Here is a 10,379-nt window from a genome sequence, read left to right as displayed (position 1 = left end):
CTCTTTTGTCTTCATATACTACTGGGGAGGGAGATGTTGGGCAGTGGAACCCATGGCCAGCAGGGGGTGCTAGCACCTAACGGTAGTGCCTCCCTTTGTGTGCTTGGAGCTCACCAGCCTGAGTCCCCTCCCCAGGTTTCTGTGCTCACCTCCAAGCGGATGGCAGCTCTGCCCAGCCTCCTTTCTATCTGCAGGGGTAAGATCAAACTAAATGGCCACCCTAACTCTCCACACTCAGAAAGAGGAGTCAGAGTCAGGCCTGTGCTTCAAGCCTTTGTTGAGAGAAAGAAGGGCCAGGGTTTATGTACAAGAGAGAAGGGAGATGATACATGTACAAAAAGGAGTGGACGCCTATGTTCCCTTCTAGGGACTAAGAAACTGGCAGGGGACTGAGAATATAGCCAGCTAAGACCACCGTGTCCCCTGTCCCCTCAAAAAACACCTCGCTGAAGAAAGGAGGTGAAGACATTGTTGGCATACCCTTTCTCTAGCTGTTTTGGGGCTGGGGCCAGGGCCAGTAAGTGTAGCATCTTTCCTCATCCTATCACTAGGCCACAGCTGAGAGGGGCCCAGGCTTAGGAAGGCCCTGCTCCCGGTTAAGGATGATCTGAGATTGGCAGGGTCCCAGGGCTCCCCAAGCCAGACACTCCTCTTGTCCCTCTGGCTCCACTGACAGTGGCCTAGGTGTCCCTCTGCAGGCTTAAGCCGGAAATGGTTTTTTCCAGCTGGCCCTTGGTGACCTCGGAGGCCAAGTGCAGTCCAGGAGGCACGAGGACCGGCCGAGGCCCTGGGAGGCTCGTGCCGCAGTGCGGCAGGGAGATGCAGGCTTTGAGAGCCCGGTGACGCTGGGTCAGGAGCCGCATGGCCTTCCTCGGGGCCCTGGGCCGATTCCGGGCTCCAGGTCCGCGGTGGACTGGCAGGATCCGGAGTTGAAGTGCTTCTGCCTCTCAGGGTCTCAGTGGGGGCCTGGCGCCCGAGGGGGGCCACTGGGTGGGGCCGCGCTCCTGGCTTGGTGGCGAACGACAATGGGCTGGTGGAGCCCTGTGGGGGAATCAGAAGCCGGTAAACAGGCAGGGCAGCCGGGCCAAGCCCAGCCTCTGGAGGAACAGCCCCTCAGGAGCAGCCCACAGGCAGGGCCAGAGGAGAGCCGGCCATGAGTCAGACGCTGGAGGGCAGGGGCAGGGAGATGGCTGGGCTCCGTATTTTCAGAGGACCAGATGCAGGGTGATGAGAGGCCACAGGGCAGAGCAAGGACAAAGGACCTCCAAGCCCAGTAACAGCCCGGGCTCAGCCACCAGAGACATCGGCCTGGTCCCTACCCCCTGGTCTTAGTAGAAGCTAGGACAGCATTAGTGGGAGAGATACCACTTCCCTGAGGGCACATGCAGGGCATAAGCCATGCTTCTCAGAGCGTGGGGCATGCAGGGAGGGAAATGAGTATGTGTCCCCATCACCATGAGGCAGCCCGAGGATGTGCCAGGTCATGCAGAGGAGGTGCCTGAGGACCCCAGCACGAGTCTTGGGCGATGGGCATGCAGAGGGGCAGCTGTGGTGCCCAGTACCTGTCAAGGGCCCCAGCCTTGGGGGCTAACAGTTTGACTCATCATGGTGGGCTGCATCACAGAAGAAGCGTGAACCCCTCTTGGCAGTACGGGCCGTGAAAGGGACGCTCTTCAGCACTGCGGCCCAGGAGAGAGACACCGCGGTCAGGCCCCGGGGCGCACGTGAGGTGGGAGAGCCCAGGGAATGTGACTGGGTTTGGGGAGCTGGCCCGGCTCTCGGGCCCCTGGGAGGAAAGGGCCCCACCTGTGATGATGTCCTCAATGGTACCATCTTTCCCCTCGTACACAGGCCTGTGCTCCTTGGCCTGGCGCCGCCTCAACTCGGCAATTAGCTCCTGCTGTTGCCACTTGTTCCGCTGGGATGGAGTCTAGGGCCGAGCATTTGAAGGGAAGGGAGTCGTTATTAACCTACCACAGGGACGATTCCTGGCCCAAGATGTCCTGGATTGGGTATGACAGCCCCGCCCCCTCCTGGCCTGGGAATCCCCTCCCACAGCCCCTCTCCCCATCCCTTGGGACGCCAGCTCCAGGCCCTCTGGGTGGACTGTGGGCTCCAGCTCCCCATCTCCCCCGTTTGCTCCACCCTGTCCTAATCCTTTGCCCAGTTTCCTCCAGGCCTCTGCTCGTGGTCCCACCCACCTTGGCATCCAGTTTCTTGGCTTCCTGAGCCAGCTGCTTCTCCCGCATTACCTCCTCCTGCTTCTTGCGGGCCTCGTTCTCTTGTTCTGCTTCCTAAGAACCGTAGTGGGGGTGGGGGGCGGTTGTGAGACTCACACAGGCTAAGGGGAGGGGCTGACTGAGGGTGGAGAGTGGCAGTGGGACCAGCAACCCCAGGTGGCCACCCTCTGGAGGGGCACTTCCTGCCCCAAACAATGACAGGAAGGGCCTGGGCCCCCACCCTGCCCACCAGTTCACAGCTAAGGCCTGTGGCCAGCTTTCATCGCTCCCTCCCAGGACCCAGAGGAAGAGACGGAAAAGGCCAGACTTGAAGCCCAACCCTCTCTCCCCCGATCAGTTTTCTCTCAGCCTTTTTTCTTTAAAAGCTTTCCTGCTCACCTTGTAAGAACGAATGAATCGGACAAATACTGGGAAGAATACAGAAGGAGGTGTGGTCTTGGGACTCTCCCCGAAGTAGCGCACAACTGCATTGTAGGCCTCCTGGGGAAGGGAGGCCGGAGGGGTCAGCTGGCGAAGGGAAGCCGCTCCCACCGGGGGCAGTGGGCCCACAGGAAGCAGCACCCAGCCCCTGGGCTGGAAAGGGACCAGCCCCAGAGCTTCCTAGAGTGCAGTCACCAGAGGCAGCTGCCTGCCATCCCCAATCACCCTCCCCCGCCACGGTAAGCCAGCACTTTATAAAAAGTATTTGATCCAAGAAGGAAAACCTAAGAGGGGCACAGAGCCTTAAACCTGGCTGCTGCCACCCTCTGCTCACCTCCGCCGTCTTGGCATCGCGCTGCAGCTTGTCCAGTTTGCCTTCGTTGGTGCTGAGGAAGCTCCGGAGGACGCTGTGGTCATGCATACTACACTCGCGCCGGATCAGCTCCATGCCCCGGCCCAGCTCCTTCACATCCAGCAGCACGTTCTCCAGGGACACTGCGGTCACAGAGCCCAGGCTGAGCCCAGGCTGAGCCCAGGCTGGACATGCCCACCTCCCCTCAGCATGGGCTCCCTCAGGCTCTCACGCTCCTGCTGCTTGAGCACTCCCCCTCCCCCTGGTGGACACAGAGAGGGGAACTCATGACCCCAAAGAGCAAAGTAACAAAGGAAGGCAAGCCACAGAGACTTCCGGTCTTCCAAATGGAGCTGCCTCAGGCCTGCACCAGTTTTCAGGAGTGGGGCAGAAATAATAGCTACCCTGAGGGGCTTTATGGTGTTTCTAAGGTCTTCCCACAGTCAGGCCAGCCTGAGGAGCTGGAGTGAAGAGCTACTGTGCCATCCAGGTGAACAGGGCCACTGGGGGGGGGGGGGGTGCCTGCAGGAAGGCTCCCGCTGGGGTGGCCCTGCCCCTGGCCCCAGCAGTGAGCTTTGAAGTGTCAGAAAGACAACAAGAGCCAGAAACAAAAGGACCCAAGTGTTCCCACTCCTGGTAACTTCCCGGGATTGTCCTGAGCTGAACACAAGGGCCGGCTCCCCTCACCTGCTGCAGCCTTTTCCACAAAGTGCAGCTCGTGCCAGAAGTTGGCCAGGTCTGGGTATTTCTCCTTCACCGTCAAGGCGATGAAATGCAGCAACGTCATCTTCCTGTCAGTGGACTTGGTGTCCAGCAGCTGGGAGGTGGGGACAAGGAGTAATGCAAACGGACTGAACATCCTGGCTCCACAGCTGCCTTCCCTCAGGCTTCCCGGCCCCATGCTGCCCCCACCATCTTACCAGGTCCAGGCTCTGGAGCTTGAAGCCATACACAGCACCCCGCTTGCTGCTGTTCATGTAGTTCCCCAGCGCAAGTATGATCTGTCCAAAGACAAGTGGGAGGAGGTCACGCCAAGCCCTGAGGCCTCCTCTCTCGGCTCTATAGCCCCAGGTCCCCACCGGCACCCCCACATACAGCCTCTCCCACCTCCAACATCTGCTTCAGCTTCTGTGAGGACTTGACAGAGGCGGAGGCTGCAATGATGGCATTGAGTTGCTGGAAGGCAAGAGGAAGAGCTGAGTAACCCCAGGCCGGCAGGGGGCTGGGGGGTTGGCAGGGCCAGGGAAGTGACCGGCAGGTGGATGGCAGACGGGGGGCAGCAGATGAGTGTGACGGGTGGGGCCCTACCGGGGTGAGCATCTGCAGGTTGTCCTGGAAGTTGCCCAGGAAGGCCATGCCCGCCATGCGCTGGGTCAGCCGCTCCACCTTGCTGAAGAGCAGCATGAAGCGGTCCTCAGCCGCCAGCTCCTCCAGGGGCTGCCGCTCCCGCTCGTACTGCCGCAGCAGCTTCACTTCGGCCTCTGTGGGCAGGAAGCGCATCAGGCACTCCACGAAGTCCACAGGCAGTGTCTGCAGGTCGTACCTATGTAGGAGGGAGAGACCCCTCAGGTCTCGCATTTGCCCTTATCATGCATCATCCCTTTATTCTCCAGCTCCTAGGACTGAGGGTGAGGTTTCTGAGCAGGATACAGCCAGAAGCAGGGGACCATCCTAGGAAACATGGATACCCTGCTAAAAACCCTTCAATATCCTCCCTTTGCTCCTAGAGAGAGGTCTCAATACCTGAGCATGGCTTAGGAGTGTCAGAAAGACAACAAGAGCCAGAAACAAATCTGCAAGGCTTTTGCCCGCCTTTCTATCCTGTCTCTCCTACTCCCCCCTTACACCAAGGCCACAGCCAATTTTCAGTACCAAGGACACCAAGCTTCTCTCACCAGGGCCTACCTGTACTGGATTTCATATACTGGGACTTCCTTCAGGTTGCAGGTAAGATACCACCTCCTCTGGGAAGTCTTCCCTGATTACCCAGTTCAGCTACCTGGTTCTCCCTGTTCTCCCGATGCTGCCTGTACCTCCACCACCTTGGTGGTTATTACCCAGCATCTCTGGACTGTTCCCACTAGACTGGGAGGTCCTTGGGTGCAGGTCTGGACTGAATTTCCAGAATCTCATCCCATGCCTAGCACACGGCATGGACACAGTTAAGTCTGGCCAGGCCAGTGGGTGACTGAGGGTGTGAGGCTATTCTGCCAAAGCCTTGGAATCCAAGGTGGAGACCTGGGTTCCAACCGGCTGGGGCCCAGGGCAGGTCAGCGGGAGCCTCACGTGTGGATGGCCCTGCAGATCTCCTCGGCGGAGCGGCCGGCCTTGCGGAGGGTGATGGCCAGGTTCTTGGCACGGTTGGCTTCCAACAGGGTCACCTTGCTGGCAGCCTTTTGTGCTGTCTTGTTCTTAGAGCAGATGAGGTCAAGGGCAGGGCCCTGAGCTTTCGTCTTGAACAGTTCTTCAAACTTGTCCAGGTCCAGGTCCTGGCGGAGGCAGATGAGAGGGAAGACGCTGGGGCCTCTGCTACAGAGAAGCCCTAGCAGCTCAGCTCCGATCACGGAAGGCTGAGTCTGAGGGCTTTCCCAAGGCCACATCTGGCTAAAGGGCAACCTGGTCCCAGCCCCCATCGTCCCCCTCAGGGCCCAGGCCCTGCTACCTCCAAGATCTTCTCATCATCAAGTTCGCTGAAGACAGTGCCACTGATCTGGTTGGGTTTCAGTGCCGTCCAGTTAAAGACAGGCAGCCGGAACTTGGTCTTGATAGGCTTCTTGATGCGAATGGCTAATGTAAAAGGAGGATCAGTGAGGCAGGGGCCAAGGAGTGTGTCCCACTAGCCCCGTGGTCCCACTAGCTCCGGCCAGAGCCCTGGGACACTCACCTGACAGACCTACTGTCAGCACCACAGAGGGAGCAGCGCCAGGGAGAGGCGGGGCGGGAGGACACTTGTCTGGGGGAAGAAGAATGGTACCGTGACTCTTAAGAGGTCCCCCCTCTCATCCCACTCGCCCTTAAAGACTCTCAGGGTCCCTGGCCGGGTGGCTCAGTTGGTGGGAGCATCGTCTCTTGCACCAAAGGTTATGGGCTCAATTCCCAGACAGGGCACACACCTAGGTTGTGGGTGTGATCCCTGGTTAGGGTGCATATGGAAGGCAACCGATCCATGTTTTTCTTTCTCTGTCCTTTTCCCTCTCCATCTCTCTAAACGTATTCTCAGATGAATATTAAAAAACAAAAACAAAACAAAACAAAACTCAGGGATGGAGGCTACATGAACTCCTGGCCCCAGTGGCTGGGGCAGGCCTTGGTTGTCTCTGGCCCACTCTCTTGCTTTGATCTGAGCCTCCTTGACTGTGTTCAGAGGAATCGGGAGCAGCAGCTTTATGATCCTTAAAACAGATCCATGTCCACCCCTAGACTTCCCTTCCCTAGTAATTTGAGCTCCCTCAGATTCTAGACCACCCCCTCGGCCCTCTCCCACCTGCCACACCCTTCCAGCCAGGTCCCCAGCTTCTCCCTGAGGAAGGCACTGGTGACTGGGGTTTGGGTCTGGCCCCACAATGAGGCTGCCGCTCCTAACTCCCAGGGTCCTCCTTACCTGGTAGAGGGGGAGGTGGAGGGGGCAACGGAGGAGCAGGTGGAGGAGGCAAAGGGAGGGCCTCCTCAGGGGGCGGGGCTGGCGCCAGGAGGTCCAGGTCAGAGGACGGCATGCCCACGCTCAGCTCTGCAGGGCCCACCCGGGCCAGGGCCTCGCTGCCCACCGACTCCAAGTCCCGGGCGTTGGGCTCCAAGTGGCATCGGCGCTGGAAGGCCTCCTCCTTCTCTTTGATGATTCGCCGCAGGGTGTGCACCTGGTGGCTCGTGTTCTCGTACGTCTCCTGTCGGCAGACGCGCCATCAGAAAAGAAAGGGCTGACGACACAGCAGTCACTGCCCAGGAGTGAGACTTCCTGTCTCCCAGCTAGGATCGCTGCTCCCGCTAGAATCCTGGGTGGGGACCAGGGGGAGGCGGAACGAGGAGCACAGTCCTGCTGTGTCCTTCCTTTCCGCTCCCGCCTTAGTCTATGGTCCCTTCCAGGCCCAGGTGGAAGGTGCCCCTGGGCAACTCTTCCTGACCCACTGCCATCCTGCTCTGCGGCCCTCAGCTCTCTGAGCGCCTCTGCTCCCATTTCAGTGACCTTGTGTAGTCGCTCCATTGGGAGCCCCTACAGACAAGACCCTGCCTTGGCCACCGGGGACCCTCCTACTCCTGATGCAGAGCTTCCGGCTCCGAGCAGGGGCGCAGCAGACACACAGCATACTGAGCTCGACAAGAGCCAGTCTGGCTGTATTCCTTCGGAAGAAGGGATCGGTTAAGGTGTGATTTTATAACAAAAAGTTAGCTCAGGGGACAGAGAAGACGCTGAAATATGAGGAGCCCCTGCTGGCGTGTCTCCTAATAGCAGCCCCAAGGACTGGGCTGCTCTGAGCCTGCTCAGGATGCAGGGCTGGGGAGCAAGGAGGTGCAGAAGGACGGCTTGTAGGAGGAGGGCTGGACCCCAGAGGTGCCCATGGGTGCCCCATACACTCCCGCCTTCTTGTGTGCATGTCTGGCCCACTCTGGCTTCAGCTTGTCTCTCCAACCAAAATATGGGTGAAATCATCAGCCCACTTGCATCGCATGCCTCAAGGTCATGAATCAAGAGCTGGATTCTCAAAGACTCGACATGACTCAGGAGAGAGAAACCGCCCTCAGGCCCTGGCCCAGCGCAGTCGGCCTCCCCCCGGCTGCTGGCACCTTGACGCTCTCAAGTTCCTTCTCCCGCTGCAGCAGCTGCTTCTCCAGCTCCGCCACCCGCATCATGTTCTCGTTCTCTAGGTCCAGAAGCTTCTCTGTGAGCTGCAGGCCGGGAAGGGCAGGTTTGGGGCTAAAGCCTGGGCACTCAGCATGGCTTGAACCCCAGTCAGGACCCGGGCCCCAGGGCAGGGTCCCCTGCGTTGCTGCTCCCGTGGGCCCAGGGTCTGAGACCACGTGAAGCAGTAAAGGCAAATGGCCATATCAGAGCCTCTTGAGATAGGGACCACCGTGCGGAGGTCAGTGGGTGTTTCAATCTCTGGGTGGTCTGAGGCATGCTTTAAAGAGCCCGCTGGTGCCCAATCTAGAGGCGGGTGGGTCAGCTCAGGATTTCCCCCCAACAGTGGTTCTGGAAGAGAGGAGGACCCACCACCTACGTGCGACACATGCTCCTCCAGCTCCTCCACCTTCTCCAGGGCCACGTTCTTGGTCTCGGCATCCTCCAGCAACCCCCCCACGTCAAACACGTTCTCCAGGTACGCCTGGATCTGCACCTGCAGCTTCTCGCTCTCCGTGTGCCTCGACTTCTAGGGAGAGCAGAGGGCGTCATGGTCGGAGGAGCCTCCGGAGAAAGACTTAGTCCTCACCACCCTCCTCGGCTGCTTCCTAAAGCTGCTGCGGATATGCCAGATTCTCGCCAGGGAGCTGTCTGATTGGGACGCCCGCTGAGGGCAGGTCTGAGTCCCATGCCACGGAAGACAGGCAGGGTACCAGGAGCATCCATGACTAGGTTCTTGTAAAAACACACCCCAAAACCCTTTGTGATATGGCTCAGCTGGTCCTTTGCCCCAAAGCTCCTCCCGCTATGAGGATGCAGCCAGGCTCACCTGCAGGAACTCCTCCAGCCCCAGCTTAGTAAACTCATACTGCAGGTGGACCCGGAAGTTCATATCCTCCACCGAGTGCACCACAATGTTGATAAACTGCATGCAGGCCACCTGGGAAGAAGCGGCCCCAATGGCCAGAGACAGGGAAGAGACCAACGGGGAGAAACCAAGAGAAAGGGAGGGTGGGTGGCTGTTAGAACCAGCATTGGCAGGTGGATCATCAAAAGCAGTGAATAAAAAAGTTACATCTTTCTGGGAACAAAAGAGCATTTTAACTTAAAAAAGTCAAACCTAGCATTCAGAGTATTAAGGTAAGTAAATCACATGAGAAACAGATGTCACTAAAGCACCGCTCTGATTTCCTCGGCACATCAGCAGGTGCTCCTTGAGGTGTCCCTGCTTAGCTGAAAATCCTACACAAGAGCAAAGAAGCTGGGAGAAGAGGCAGGGAAAGGGAAAGCAGCTCAAAGAGGGTCCCAACCAGGGATGATAAGATAAGGCCACCGAAAGGGGAAAGAAGGCAGACCCAGGATGCCCAAATGACACTCTCTTAGTTTCTAAAAGCTCTCTGGGGTGGGCCAGTGGACAAGGAGCATTTCCTGGGTAAAGAGAATCCTAGGTTTTCCACAGACCAAAATCCACTGTCCGCCTGGCCCCTGGTCTCAGGAGCACGCCGCCCTGCTGGGCCCGGGCCCAGTTCCTCACCATGAAGTCGATGTTGCTGTCCTCATTCCGGAAGTACTCCATCAGCTTCTCAAAGCGGTGCAGCTCCTTGCATACCTGAACAATCGAACTTCTCAGTGAAAGGACTCGCCCCAGGCAGAGCCCACACCCCTGAGCCCTGGCTCCCAGCTACACCATGGCCAGGGGACTGATTCAGACCAAGTTTAAGCACAATTCTCTCTCTGCAATGAGCCATTCGGGACATGACAGAAGAAAGCCTGGGAGCTGGCGTCTGTCCTGGTTCCCTCCTGGAGTTCAAGAAAGCCTGTGACTTAGTGTGAGCTTTAGGAGCCTCTGGGAGGCCTACGAGAAACAGGGGTTTGCTGTGGCCAAGTTACTGAGGGAAGGAGGGAGCAAGGAGGAAGGCTGGAGGCCCTGGCTGAGGTCCTAGTGGGGATGAAGAAGAGAGACCAGGAGGCAGGAAAGCCCCTGTGCTGAGGGTCCTGAGACTCCGCTGAGCTCTGGCTTCAAGGAGGAAGAGCCATTTCCTGGCTGAACAATGGACGCTAGGGAAGCAGTACAGAGAGGGGAGGGGTGGGCCAGCAGCTGCAGCTGGATGGCGAGGAATCCTATGTTCAAGCAGATAGGGGTTTCAGAGCCAGGCCCGGAGCTGGGGAAATTCTAAGAAGAAGCCTCCTACCCTCTCCCTCACCAATATCAGCCACCAACCCAGGAGGGTCCTGGCCTGCCTTCTCCTCTCATTGCACAGAGAGCTGCCGTGGGCTCAGCCAGTAGGTCCGCTGCCTCAGAACACCTGGGGAGCCTGCTAAAGCACAGATCCCCAGGCCTCTCAGTCTGTTTGCGTAACAAGCTCTCCAGGCATTCTTTTTTTTTTTTTTTTAAATATTTTTTTTATTGATTTTATACAGAGAGGAAGGGAGAGAGATAGAGAGTTAGAAACATCAATGAGAGTCATCGATCAGCTGCTTCTTGCACACCCCCTACTGGGGATATGCCCGCAACCAAGGTACATGCCCTTGA

The 10,379-nt window shown here is 58.2% G+C and overlaps 1 protein-coding gene across 5 annotated transcripts in view; it reads right to left on the bottom strand.

Annotated features, from left to right (window-relative positions):
- Positions 1 to 121: 121 nt before the first annotated feature.
- Positions 122 to 10,379, bottom strand: part of FMNL3 (formin like 3) — a 58,157-nt gene continuing 47,899 nt past the window's right edge. For 2 of the 5 annotated variants that reach the window (XM_084877364.1, XM_084877367.1), the window contains 18 exons: positions 9,381 to 9,455; positions 8,676 to 8,786; positions 8,226 to 8,375; positions 7,792 to 7,893; positions 6,614 to 6,893; positions 5,897 to 5,965; positions 5,675 to 5,799; positions 5,299 to 5,501; positions 4,321 to 4,555; positions 4,120 to 4,188; positions 3,933 to 4,013; positions 3,700 to 3,829; positions 2,995 to 3,155; positions 2,619 to 2,720; positions 2,202 to 2,294; positions 1,807 to 1,930; positions 1,563 to 1,679; positions 122 to 1,041 (listed from right to left, as the gene is read on the bottom strand). In XM_084877364.1, coding sequence (XP_084733490.1) covers positions 1,588 to 1,679; positions 1,807 to 1,930; positions 2,202 to 2,294; positions 2,619 to 2,720; positions 2,995 to 3,155; positions 3,700 to 3,829; positions 3,933 to 4,013; positions 4,120 to 4,188; positions 4,321 to 4,555; positions 5,299 to 5,501; positions 5,675 to 5,799; positions 5,897 to 5,965; positions 6,614 to 6,893; positions 7,792 to 7,893; positions 8,226 to 8,375; positions 8,676 to 8,786; positions 9,381 to 9,455 — 2,202 coding nt within the window. In that variant the 3' untranslated portion in view covers positions 122 to 1,041; positions 1,563 to 1,587. The remainder of the gene's footprint in view (positions 1,042 to 1,562; positions 1,680 to 1,806; positions 1,931 to 2,201; positions 2,295 to 2,618; positions 2,721 to 2,994; positions 3,156 to 3,699; positions 3,830 to 3,932; positions 4,014 to 4,119; positions 4,189 to 4,320; positions 4,556 to 5,298; positions 5,502 to 5,674; positions 5,800 to 5,896; positions 5,966 to 6,613; positions 6,894 to 7,791; positions 7,894 to 8,225; positions 8,376 to 8,675; positions 8,787 to 9,380; positions 9,456 to 10,379) is intronic. The other 3 variants (XM_084877368.1, XM_084877366.1, XM_084877365.1) reach the window with 2 other exon arrangements.

The sequence above is a fragment of the Pipistrellus hanaki genome, assembly GCF_964339955.1.
Source record: "Pipistrellus hanaki genome assembly, chromosome: 3".
NCBI classification, from domain to species: Eukaryota; Metazoa; Chordata; class Mammalia; order Chiroptera; family Vespertilionidae; genus Pipistrellus; species Pipistrellus hanaki.
The sequence above is the reverse complement of the archived record's forward strand: the minus strand, read 5'-3'. Positions and strand labels throughout refer to the sequence as shown.